Source organism: Osmerus eperlanus, chromosome 7, assembly GCF_963692335.1.
Source record: "Osmerus eperlanus chromosome 7, fOsmEpe2.1, whole genome shotgun sequence".
Lineage (NCBI taxonomy): Eukaryota > Metazoa > Chordata > Actinopteri > Osmeriformes > Osmeridae > Osmerus > Osmerus eperlanus.
In genome coordinates this window covers 16,977,485-16,990,545 of record NC_085024.1, presented here as the reverse complement: position 1 = coordinate 16,990,545, position 13,061 = coordinate 16,977,485, and the positions used below count along the sequence as shown (strand labels likewise).

The 13,061-nt window shown below is 39.8% G+C and overlaps 1 protein-coding gene across 3 annotated transcripts in view; it reads right to left on the bottom strand.

The window, feature by feature from the left end:
- The window catches only part of dgkb (diacylglycerol kinase, beta), a 31,837-nt gene extending 19,040 nt beyond the window's left edge, over window positions 1-12,797 (bottom strand). The window contains exons 1-17 of one of the 3 annotated variants that reach the window (XM_062465324.1): window positions 12,503-12,797; window positions 10,981-11,108; window positions 9,645-9,721; window positions 9,399-9,419; window positions 9,171-9,315; window positions 8,782-8,919; window positions 7,083-7,132; window positions 6,633-6,707; window positions 6,373-6,492; window positions 5,573-5,690; window positions 5,289-5,377; window positions 4,852-4,968; window positions 4,236-4,334; window positions 3,931-4,035; window positions 3,006-3,079; window positions 2,323-2,397; window positions 496-581 (exon numbers count right to left, since the gene is read on the bottom strand). In XM_062465324.1, the coding sequence (XP_062321308.1) occupies window positions 496-581; window positions 2,323-2,397; window positions 3,006-3,079; window positions 3,931-4,035; window positions 4,236-4,334; window positions 4,852-4,968; window positions 5,289-5,377; window positions 5,573-5,690; window positions 6,373-6,492; window positions 6,633-6,707; window positions 7,083-7,132; window positions 8,782-8,919; window positions 9,171-9,315; window positions 9,399-9,419; window positions 9,645-9,721; window positions 10,981-11,050 (1,459 nt within the window). In that variant the 5' untranslated portion in view covers window positions 11,051-11,108; window positions 12,503-12,797. Of the gene's footprint in view, window positions 1-495; window positions 582-2,322; window positions 2,398-3,005; window positions 3,080-3,930; window positions 4,036-4,235; window positions 4,335-4,851; window positions 4,969-5,288; window positions 5,378-5,572; window positions 5,691-5,770; window positions 5,919-6,372; window positions 6,493-6,632; window positions 6,708-7,082; window positions 7,133-8,781; window positions 8,920-9,170; window positions 9,316-9,398; window positions 9,420-9,644; window positions 9,722-10,980; window positions 11,109-12,502 lie in introns of those variants that run through there. The other 2 variants (XM_062465326.1, XM_062465327.1) reach the window with 2 other exon arrangements.
- Window positions 12,798-13,061: the final 264 nt, after the last annotated feature.

The window sequence follows — 13,061 nt, the reverse complement described above, 5'->3', positions numbered from 1 at the left end:
AAGCATTCGGTCCAGGCTATTACTGCTTTTTGTTTTGATTGATAAAAAATTGAGGCAATTTTTAAAGGCAAAACAAGAAACAGGTCTTTAAAACAAAATAGACTGTGCAGGCTATTTCTCAATTGATAACTAATATGTCGTTTTGGAACTCATGTAATCATCCTATTTTACCTGTCCTGAATACGTAGGCTGAGATGTAATCAAAGTTTTTATATACTGTACGAATCATACAGTATGGTTTACTATTCCAACCAAAATAACAAAAGTGATGTTTATTTAGGAACTGATGAAAATAAATTTCCCCAAAAATTATATAGAGTACTGTAATTTGAAGTAGCACAAATAATTTCCTAGATGTAAAACACAATGAAGAAAATCATTGTTAGAGGTGCAGTAGATATTTATTTGACATGCATTTGAATTTTAATTGTAATTGTTTGCCTTTTAGAGGTCATTTATTTGCATGTATAACACTATGCTCCTTTCTATACTTACCTATGAAGTCTAGAATCCACCCCACGGTTCCATCCCCACCACAAGCTAAAACCCTGAAATCTGAAACGTCTCTGAAGAAATTCAACCTGTCACAAAAGAGGTAACATGGCATTAGGACCGATTAAGAAAACTGGAATAAACGTATATGCATTTTCTAAGAATGTAATGTGTAAGAAGGAAGTGATTTCCAATCACTTTAATGTATTTATTTAGCAGACACTTTCATCCAAAGCAATGTACAGGGTATTTCAACCTGCAACCTGATGATCTGTACACTGAGTAGTTTAATAATGAGAGGTGTGTTCATTTCAACCCATTCATGTACATTTCTCATTTGACTACATCTTGTGCTATATTCAGACAATGATGTTCCGCTAAAAACCTTGTAATGTCACCAAATAACACATTTCACATGGACAATTATTCATTTATCCAACTAGCTTGTTTAGAGGCAAATTGGATCATGATGGGCTATGTTAAGTCCAACTCCTTCCGTTCCTTCACAATAACAACCCCCTAACTGAATGAGCAAGCCTCCAATCCTCATATGGCAGATAAATGATTCGCTCAATTACTCTCCAACTGGGACCACAAACTGTATTAGAAACAAAACAGACGGCCACAAACATAAAAGGCAACTTTGAGGATATTTAAATACCAAGAAACAAACACTTAATTTGCGGTGATTAAGTTAGCAAGGCTGCTAATTGACAGGAGTGCGTGCGGCTGCCTCGGCCTGCAGTGGCCAGAGTGACCGGTCACCCTGTTAATGCTCCCTGTATTATGGGCACTTCACAAAATATTAACATGGTTATAGTCAGGCAAGGTCATTGGGAATGTTCTCAGTTATAGACTGGGTTCTTCTGAGTGCAACAAGTCCTTAGCCATTGCTGTGTAAGAGTAGAGTACTTTCATGGCCTTTCAGGTGACAAAGCACCACACACACAATATCAATAGAAATCAACAGAAAATGAACCATTTAAAAACACCAGACTTTGTAAGACAGAGTAGTAGTACAAACTGACTGAAATGTCCGATTGGCCACTTCAGAGATTCAAACACTACATAAATGAATCTACAGTATCAGCAAGAAAAACTGTTTTTACTGTTTAAAGTAAACACAAAGAAGAATTAATACAATAAGTAAATAAATAAAATAATTACAAGCAAATGATTTTGCACAGTACTATATCTATGAGGATTTTTGGGGGGAAGAGCACAAACATGTAAAACTGGGATTTGATAGTCATTCTTTGTTGGGTCTTGGCATTCTTTAATCAATTTGGTAGCATGGGTATTTTTTTTAAATGGTGGATTCAAAAACAGGGGGCTTGTGTCTGTGAATGATCTTCACCTTCTTAGTTTCTGACTGGAACTGTCTATAGCCCAATGTCCATATCTCTGCTGTGATGCATAATATTGGTATGCATGAACACACTTAAGTTTGGCACGGCCCCCTTTTTGCTCTGTCTGTCACACGTCCATCATATTCACAATCCACAAACACCGTACACAATGTTCATACTAGAGCATGATGTTGTCGCCTCTGCAGTTTGTTATGTCTGCTCTCACATTCTAATCACAGCTCTATTTTGTCCGTGATTGAATGAAGGGTCCAATTTCAAAGCCATCTCTTGCCTGAGATGTTGACTATTACTTGTCTGGCATCAGGAAAATACATTAGTGTGTTTGTAAACACTTCCATCGGCCAGTCTCATTCTATAGGTAACTTAATAATAAGGATAATATTGAATCATGACTGGAGTGTGTTTTGTGCACTTAAGGCACTGTTACAGTTTGTGTTGGTCTCTTAAGAGTAGAACTTACCCAGGCATAGGTCCATTCTTGGCCAGGTTGTATACCTGCCTTGGGTTTAAAAGGTACTGGAACTTTCTGTAGATCCTGAGGTGACGAGGGGATTATGAACATAAATTTAAAATGCAAATGCTTCATTGAAATTACATTAAACATGCCCATGATTATCCTATATATGAAACATTTTGTCATAGTAACCTAATAGGCTAATATGGATAGCCCTAATGTCCAATCAAAGTGTCCTAGTATTCTCGACAGGTTAGCTGGGAGGGACATACCGCAAGTCCTCTTGAAGAGAAGCCATTAGAAAGACTAATTCATTTTAATTTCAATTTCATTACATCAACTATCTCAAATCATATTTTGATCTCATAATTTAAGTAAACGAGGCCTGGAGTAATAAGGACAAGAATGAAATGTTCAGTAATAACCCTATTAGCCCTGGGTTAAACAAGAGGGCCTGAATCTCCTGCCAACCAGCCACATGACAGGCACGATAAGGGCCATACTGGCTAATCATGATGCAGTAAGTTAGTGTTAGGGTGTTAATTTTACTTACCAGTCACAAACTGACCACCTGGAGGATGGTTGCCCAGAGTAACAGCTTTGCCCAGACTAACATCTTTCTCTAAGAATCATCATATAGTATGCTAAGAGATTGTATGTTTAAAGACAGAAACATAGACGTTGTATACCTTTCTCCCTGCTTCCCTCCACTCTTTGGATTCACAAAAACAAGCAGAGGATGAGTGCCCTCTATTGTCGTGATCTAAAGCAAAATATTTGGAGAACAGACATTACAGAACTGGAATTATTGATATGATACAGATTTCTAATTTCTAATAATTCATTGTCAAAAGCAACAAACATTATACCATTCCTGAATATAATTTTTTTAGCACAACCAATAACATATGTTTGACATCAACAGTCAGGTTAGTCCTCAAACCAAGATTAATTTATAAGGGTTGTTTGTCACCATCCTAATTGGAAGTGCAGTTTGTCTCATATGACAGGGTCTCAGTCCATAGGGAAAAGCCTCCAAGTCGCTACAATAGTTGGGTGGTAAAGTGTGGCACTGGAGGCAGGACTCCATGTGAGGCGTAAACAAGTCCTAATCCCGGGACCGTACAAGTTGCCCTTCCTGCCATTCGGCAGAAGCAACGGTAACGTTAGCCAGTGCACTCCCTGACACAGATGAAGCGCTTAACTCTCCTTGTCTGCTTTCCCAGCAGGATGGGATGAATTAATGAGCTCCCTGTCCAGCCTGGAGTGATCCATTACTTCCTCTAATTATAAATAATAATCCTGATTATTACACTGGTTAGCTGGAGAGGGCAGAGATGGATGTGACAGGGATATGATTTATCATATTTCTCGCAGCCACTTGCAGACAAGCAGTCGCCATAGCGGCAGATCTTTCTTGCCACAGCATATCTGATAGATGTTTGCTAGCCCTTTCCAAGAATGATTCTTGTACGCATCTCTCCAACCTTTTTTGCGTAATAACCTCTGATAAAAGTGTAAATATACCAATTTTAAGTTTATTAAGTGGGACAAATGTGACTTCCATACACAAACAGACGTTTTCAGATTAGGGATACAGCACTTGGGCCTCACCTGTAGTCCTTGGCCATCAACTGTGACCGAGTTGGCTCTCTGCATCTTCCCTCTGCTTCCTGACTGACTCGATCTGGAGTCTTTCCTGAGTGTTGACTGCCTCTCCTGGGGTGAAAGTTACACACAGGTCACAGTCAGAGTATTGTGGGTTTATTGAAATCCAGAACTACAAATGAAATGTACCATTTAGGGGGGTAAACTATAAGGGATAGGGTTAGGGTTAGAGTATTTCACAGTATACATCTTAAAAGGTCATAAGAGTGAGCATAGTGTGTGTTGTGCTATGTTTGGGACTGTAAGCTCACCAATATGACAGGGCAGATTGTGTTGGGGGGCAGAATATGATCTTTTAGGGGCCCACAGTCACATTCAGGTTTCACATGGGAGGCACACTTGTTATGGAGCTGGAAGAGGTTTTAAATAGACATTTATAGCCAAGCATGAATTAAAATATAGATGTTTGTGCATGGTTAGTTCATGTGAGTTTGTAATCTATTTTGACATGTATGCTAGTACAGTAGCACTGCACTGTATAACCCACATACACCCACCAACCCCAAACTACTACTGACCCACTCCTCCCACATCAGAATCCCACTTGCCCCTAAGCTCACCTTGGTTCACCCTCCCTTTCCCTAGAGCCAACCCTTTGTAAACAACCAATACTTTTTTAATTATCATATTATATAACAGTATTAAGAATAATGTGATATAACCTTTACCAACACTATAACAATAAAGCTGAATATTTGCAAAAAATTTTATCCTATTACCACAAGACAGAAATAAGAAATAACTGTTGGTGTAAATTGGGAAAAAAAAGAGTGATTTCAAAAATGAAAGGTGTAAAAAACAAATCATAAACAGCAAGAAACATGTTGGAAATAATGAGATGGTTGGTTCCCCCTTCGAGTGGCGTACCGTGATTTGGCACCACACACAGTGTAGCCCAGTTAGACCCTGGTAACACTTAATGGTTTTGTGACACTTGTCACACTTTGTTGGGCAGTTCCCCTCCACCCAGAAATGGTGCATCACCTGTGGAGCGAGAGAGAGAGAGACACATGGAGCGAATGAGAGGAGGGGAGAAAACAGGTGAGAAAGAAATACACCGTAAGAGAAGAAAACATTTTAGACGGGCAGACTGAAAGAAAAAAAAAAAAAAATGAATTACATTAAACAATGATGTTGTTGTATCAAGGCTTTTATTTAAACCAGGCTAATCTTGTAATTAGCAATGCTTAGAAGCCGATTGAGTTGTTTAGTTCCATTAGACAAAAAAGGAGCCCTTGGTGTAATCCCCATGAAGTATCGCTGATCAAAGCGTGCCGATTGGTAAGCACTCCAATTGGACTCACCTCTGTGTTTTTCTTAGACTTGACGTAGGTTTTGATACAAGTCGGTGGAGCGCGTGCCACACAACGCTCATGAACAGTGTACTTGCAGACTACAAAAAGGACAAGAAAAGGAAAAGTACAAATACACGTTTAGACTGGGAATTGTCCCAATTATTGAATCATAACAATAAGTCAAAAACGGCAGCAAAAACATTATTTCATGAATGAGAATCACATCCCAAATTGGCAAGGTAATAAACAGACAGAGACAATAAAAACGTATACAAAAATCCAACCCCGCTCACATGAGCAACAGAGTCCCTGCTTCCCCAGGCCTATCAGCATGTTCAGACACAGGTTACAATAGGCGGGCTTGTTGAAGTGCTTCAGTCTCCACACATGCTGCCCGTCGTCTTTCACATTCTGAGAAGGGAATTCATGTTGTTATTGACTGACAAACCCACCACTGACTGATAAATGGTCAAATTACTGACATGGCAAACCTTAATTCTTTGCAAGGTATTTACTTCCATTTTTGTCTTCCTTGAATTTAGTCAACATTATTACCAGTATGTTTGTCACTCATTTCACTCATCACAAGTGTGATGCCATCTGCTTGTCATTGATATAGGCCAGTGGTTCTCAATTCTGGTCCTCGGGCCCCCCTGCCCTGAATGTTTTAGATATTTCCCTGCTCCAACACACCTGATTCAAATAAATGGGTCATTATCAAGCTCAACAGAAGCCTGATAACAACCCATTCATTTGAATCAGGTGTGTTGGAGCAGGGAAATATCTAAAACATGCAGGCTAGGGGGGCATAAGGACCAGGATTGAAAACCACTGATTTAGACTCAGTTCCATGAGTCTGTGCATGGGTGACCATATCCAGGCATAAGAGTGAACACGAGGCTCCATCTAGTGGACAGTCCATGAAGATACGTCTGTGTATTGTTGAACAAAAATTGTGTACTTTCTTCTACAAAGTGCTGATGTCTTGGACATTCTGACCACTGGTGGCTCCAGTGTTTGGTCATCTATCCATGACACTGTTCGTAGCAACAGCACAGAGAATGGTGTTGGATGATGTGTCTTTGATACCCACTGTCTCCAGGCCAAGCAGCACAAGCAGTGGAATCGTTGTCATGCCACCCTGGATCCACTCCTCTAGAGACACTGTGCCGTCGTGGTCATAGTCAATCTCTTGCATCATCTCCTGCAAAATCTGTAAACACATCACAAAAAGACTAACATTGATGTCAGTGTAATGGTGTCCTGATTTAAGTTTTCAACAGTTCCGGTTTATGCTTTATCCATTTGATTGACTGTGGCTGGTCAAACTGAGAAATTAAATCCAGTTTTTACCGGCTTCAATTCAGTCACATCCCATTCCAGGTACTCAGCAACATGCATCATTTGAGTGATGATATGCTCCAGTTCCTAAAAAAACAAAAAACAATCATTAAACAATATCTACAGTGCTAAACCTTTATAATTGACATCAACATGGTTTACAGTTTAGGCACATGCAACACATACAGTATAATAATAGATTTTTCTTCTAATAAGGGGACTTCTACAATACATAACAAAAGCAGCTTCAACACCGGAAGCTCCAAGGCTGACTGTGTAATTATAAAGGCTGCTGTCATGGAGTGCAATTATTATCTTAACAGACAGGCCAAAGAGCAGATGTAAACTGAACTTTTGTCCTCTTCAAAAGCAAGCTCAGCTTTTGATATGGGTCTACTAGGAGTGCGCAATTTAGTGTGCTGTGTGTTTATCAGATTTATTTATGAAAAGAGAACGGCTTACCGAGCTGTCCAGAGATCCATTTCCATCTGTGTCATAGAGACGGAACATAACTGTAAGAATGAAAGTAAAGAAATCATTTTTATTATGTGTACTATTTCAACTGTCCTTGAGAGGCAACGTTGAATATTCTGTCATTCATGACAATAATAATCAGATATACTCTACTTGCAACTAAAATAAATAGCATAGTGTAGTTTGTTTCTGTGTAAACTGTACCTCAGCATTGTAACCATGGCAACCCACAGCACACACCAGGATAGTGATTGAATATCACATACAGAAACACCAGTGACACATAAAAAGTACTCAATCAGTCCAATAGTAACAGAATCGTGACAACAACACCTGCTACGAGTCATTTCCATATGAATGAGTGGCTCCTATTATAGATTAGGCGACGTTCTAGCCATGGTGTCAAGTTCCCCTTACTCCCACCCCTGGGTACACAGTAGTGGTCCGGCTCGTGAGCAACCCAGCTGGGGTGTGGGTGTGATCACTGAGGACTTTTAAAGGGGAGGTAGATGATCTCATATGAGGCTGATGTTTGTCAGGGCAGTAATGAGGAGCTAATTGACAGTTTCCTGCAGGAGTGTGTTCCACTGGGAAAAGCAAAAAGTGAAGGGACGGAGTTGCCTGGTGGGGATCTGAGGCTGCTCTGAGGAGCTTGTGGTGATCCAGGTTGGCCACAGGAAGTCGATTGAGTGCAAGTGAGAGGAAGAGTATTGGTAAAAGTGCTTCATGATTTAACAATACATTTTCTAAATACTGGAATTCAATATGATAAAATACAGAAATAATTTTATGAAAAAATTACCAAAAAACTCCTCTCTGTCAATATTTCATTTTTACCATGGTCTTATACTGTAGATGGTGGGTCATACGGATCTATACTATAATGCAAAGGATCTTTGTGTGTCGGTTGGTCTGTGTAGTTTTAATCTATTGTTCCACAAATCTGTGTGTGTATGTCTCACCGACAGCATCACAGGCACAGTGCACTAATCCTCTAAACTGGGAAAGTGAATAATGCAGTTCTTATTAACACCAGCAGAGGGCCCTATTTACCACTACAAGGGATTAGTTAGACATGGGAGGAAGGAAGCGAGATAGGAGAGATAGAACCGCAGGTGATATTCTCTATGCGAGAAATAAAATGTTATGCTAAATCACTGATGTGCTAATACAGAGGCTAGAATCACTCAATTATTTATACATTCTATCTAGTGAACCACTCCTCTACTTAATTATTTATCAGCCAAATACGTTTATGGTAACTCTAAAAAGTCTGATGTACAATTAACTAATACCACCTCATGAATAAAAGAATAGACATAAATAATGAGATAAATAAACGTTTCAACGTTGTAATGGCAGCAACAGTAAACATACAATGTAAGTAGACATTGGAGAAAAATGTACAGCCTGTTACTCCTAGAGTAATGGATATGCCCTGGCTTGGAGTAGTGGTTGTTTGTTGCTGATTATTGTAGAGGGCACGGTTCAAAAGTGACTGAGATAGAGGGAGAAAAGGGGGAGAAGGAGGAAGAAATCAAGAGAGTGAGAAAAAGGAGACAGAGGGACGTAGATAAACGGAAAGAGAAAGAGGGATATAGTACATACAGAGAAACAGTCAGAAACAGACAGATTAACTGAGAAAGTCGCTTTGAGAGTGAGAGAGGGCATTTCACAGCCCACTTACATTCCAGTTTGTCTTCAGGCCGACCCCCCTCCAGTAGTGAGAGGTAACACACAATGTCCTTCAGCTGCACCATCTCTAGAGGCCTGGGTGGAGCAGGCACCTTCAGAGGAGTGCAGCTCCCTTTGATCAGCTTCAGCCCTGCTCAGATGGGGAGGAACCAAAGGCCAACATGTCTTTTCTGCTGCTGACTGTCCCCGGATAGAGCACATATATGCTCATTGGACAGAGATCTTTCCATGCTAATACTTAGTGGAAGGAGTTGTGGAAGTTCATTCTACAGTATTACAGTATTTGTAAAAGTTAAAGTTTTGGTTTGACTGCAACTGAGAGCAAGGTACACATTCATGTACTGGACAGTAGGTCTTTAATGCATAGGTGAAGGCTCTTACCAGTAACTCTGGGCTTTTCTGAGGAGGAGCTGGGTTTGGGTCCCTTATTACTGAACGATAAGAAGAGATGCTGACAGAACTCGTCTGGCAATTCACTCTCCAGAAAGGTCTGCATGAAGACTTTGAAGCCTTGAAAGTCAATTTCCTGCCACATCATACAAACCTTATAAGTATCATTTATCTGGGGAGGCTTGGATTACAATATTCGTCATATGAAGTGGTATTTACCTGGTTTAGTATTTCCTGCTTCTACGCAGCATAAAAATTACAAAAAGACACTGAATATTTCAATGTACTGTACATACATTTGCATTTCTAGTTTTTGCTTCTAACCACAGCAAAAATCTGTCCTAGGATGATCAAACAGCTTTCCAGGAAGTGATAGAAAAGTACTCTTATAGGACGCATGGGACCTTTGCAGCGCAGGTCTCATGTACCATTAAGAGCATTACGAACATAAATGTTTTATCATACCTCCTCTGGGTTGTACTTTGCCAACACCCCATCTCCATGGAACTCTTGCAATACATCTTTCAGCTTCTTGGTTGAGTCTGAGAAAGAACATTACACACCATGTTATTCCCCTCAAAATCCTTCTCACACTATCCAAGGTTAGCAATAATCATGTCTGGAAGGACATACATTCTCATGTTTAATTTACCATATAATTTAACTATAATACGTACTCAGATAAACACTGCCTCGTCAATATGGATAGTCAGTTTTACCATTTGCCAATATTGTAGATCTGCTTACAACATGGTACACTCTTTACTATTAACTATTTACATGAACCCTTACCAGCTGGATTCTCTCTCTTTTAATTTCTTAAAATATTAAACTATTCTGACAGAAGGACAGAACATTTCAAACGTTCTTTGTGACAATAGAACAATATGGTCACAATTCACAAACACATTAACCAGAAATGTCATGGCCAAAGCTTTGTACTCTAGTTATCCAGAAAGAAAAGCATGAATTCATTATTTCTGTCTGGAACATTATCCAGTTGAAACATTACATCCATGTAGGACTTGAAATCACCATTTCACTGCATTTGTCTCTTATTCCTGGAAAGGTACCATACTGAACTTACGATATATGTTCACCTTATTGGTAATTAAATATTATAATGTACTATTTCTCTATGTCAGAATGTAGGGCCTATGATCAAAAGTAGAATGTGATGCAAAATATATACACTACTAAATTACTTTCTTGTACAGTCATCGTGTCAAGAGAAATTTACAATTTCTGAAAGAAAAAAAGGGCCTGTATTACAAACTTGCAGAAACATCCGTACATCAGTGACGAATCATTTGAAACACAAACAACACCATAAAGACTGTTATGGTTGAGCTGTTATGTTGCTTAATCAATGAGGGGGCCTCATTAGCAAACTACAGACATTTGTGTGATGCAAGTCAATCACTAAAAGAGCTTTTCTCTGAGCTTTGGGAAAATATAATGTGAGAGGCAAACGGATTAGCTGAAACTGCAGGGATCAGCTGTGAAGTAGCTTACCAGTGCAAACAAAATGTGACAATTAAGATGACATGTATGTATGGAAAGTTGGTTCATAAGTATATTGGGTGATTTGTGGAATTAAGCTTTTGTAGCATGTGTGCCTAGTACATACAGTATGTGTTTAACAGTGTTTTTGAAAGGGTATCAGGCCACAGTATCAAGCCTACAGTACAGTTATGTGCAAAAAAAGTAGGTGCGCCAAGAACACATGGGTATGGGTGTAATATGTGTATATACTAAAACAAACACATTACATTGACACGGACACACACACTACACTTACATTGTGCGTATTCCTGAAGCAGGGAGAATTCTGCTGGGGTCAGAGTGACCCACTTATCCTGGTTGGTCATTGTGATGAGTATATACTTCCTTCACATCCCCTGTCCCGCAGTCTGCACTGTCCACTCACTAGAACACAACAGAGAGATCTGAAACATAACATTTGTACTCATACTCTGTCTAGAGGCTAGATTATAGTGACAGAACAACTAGCCGGGGGAATGCATCTTTCTTCAGAAATAGTAAGTAAGTAGTTATCACAGTACAGTGATCTTGATTAACACATATAGTTACAGTACACTGTAAACACTGCTACCTATTTGCTTGGAACTATTTTCTTTGGGGATAATACCATAGCTTTAGCTAATTCCCCTTGACCATTGAAAAAATGTTTACATTTCAGAACTAATAAGTGCAAAACCATTGCAAAGCTGCTGTGTATGTGCATACAACAGCATTTTTTTTTTAAATCTTCATTTATCTGTATCTGCCCGTGTGAGTACATGTATTGAACGGCGTGTGTATTTCTGTTTCTGTGTCTGGGATCTCTGCATTCACTCACACAAGTTGTCCTTAGTTTACCCACTGAACCACATCAAGTAGCAGCAGCCCCACAAGACAGGTCTACTTTGCATGCTAAGAAATTTGTGAATAATTGATATAACCGCACGCACAAATGTATTTCCTTTCTGAAAGCACAAATTGACATATAGAACAGTAAAAACTGTCAAACACACTGGAAGTTGTGTGCTTGATGCTCAGTGATTTTTTTCTGCCTTACCTGTATCTACCTCACTGCCTAAATATGCACTGCATAATTACACTCCAGTGGAAAGTGGAGTCAGAGTGTAATGTGTGTGCTGTAGGCACTAGTACATCCTCAAAATAAATTCCAAACTCTAAATTATCTTGAATTTGTTTATAAAACTGTGCAACACCTACACAAAAAAGAACTGGCCATGTTCAAATTGAAAAACTGAAAAATGTGACCATTCAAATCTGTGAAAAGAATGTGTTGCGGCATCATGAACTAAAACAACATATGCAGAAGAACAGTATAGACGTTGTCGTTCAACACATTCTGATAGCAAATGATGTAGTTACAGAAAGTTCACTTGATCAACCTGTTCCATTCTGTTCAGTTCCATAAATGGCTGCCTATAAAACATGCTTCACTTATGTCCAGTGACACAGTGATGGTATTAAAGCCGGTTGGCATACTATACACTTCTTTATTCTTCTGTACTAGAACACCCAACAGATTACTACAAACGACACTATTGAAAGGCTGTCACAGAGAGACTTGCTTACACAACAACAACAAAATGAATACACACATTCAGTAGACTTGAGTAGTGCAAAATAAAAGAGATCTGTACCACTATCTGTACCACAAAAGCAACAGCACATCAACATGTCAGCATCCAACTCGCCTGCTGGTTCTCTCAGCTAACACATTGAGTAGTAGTCCTACAAGCAGAGGCGAACTACATCTTCCACGCCAATATTAACAGTACACTCACCTCATGTTCCCATCCATATCTCTTGCAGCTGGGAGGCAGCAAAGGTATTTGTTCATCAAATGGTGTGTGGGTGTGTGAGTGTGTCTATGAGAGAGAGAGAGAGAGAGAGAGAGAGAGAGAGAGAGAGAGAGAGAGAGAGAGCAAGGGAGAGAGAGATGATGTGTTTGTGTGTCAATAAAACTTGTTGTTCAGACAGTCATTGGATATCAGAGATAGGAACCGATGGAGAAAATGAACGGACAGAAAAAACAGGGAGAGCGGTCCTCTGGTTCTCCGCAGCGATCAGTTCCCATACCCATGCTTACGTCACACACTCATCCTTCCTCTACCTCCCTCCTCTGTCCTCCCCCTTTTCCCTTGGAAGCTGATGTCCTGAGGTTTAGCTCTTCCCCGCTCGCTCACTCCATTTCTCATTACTCGCACTCTCTCTCTCTCTCCAGCCCTCATTACTTGCACTCTGTCTCTCTCTCTCTTTCTCTCTCCTTGCTCTTGTTGCCGTGGCAAACGGTGTGACCGACATTAGCATTCAGCACGCCAGGCGGTAACCGCGGCGACCTGT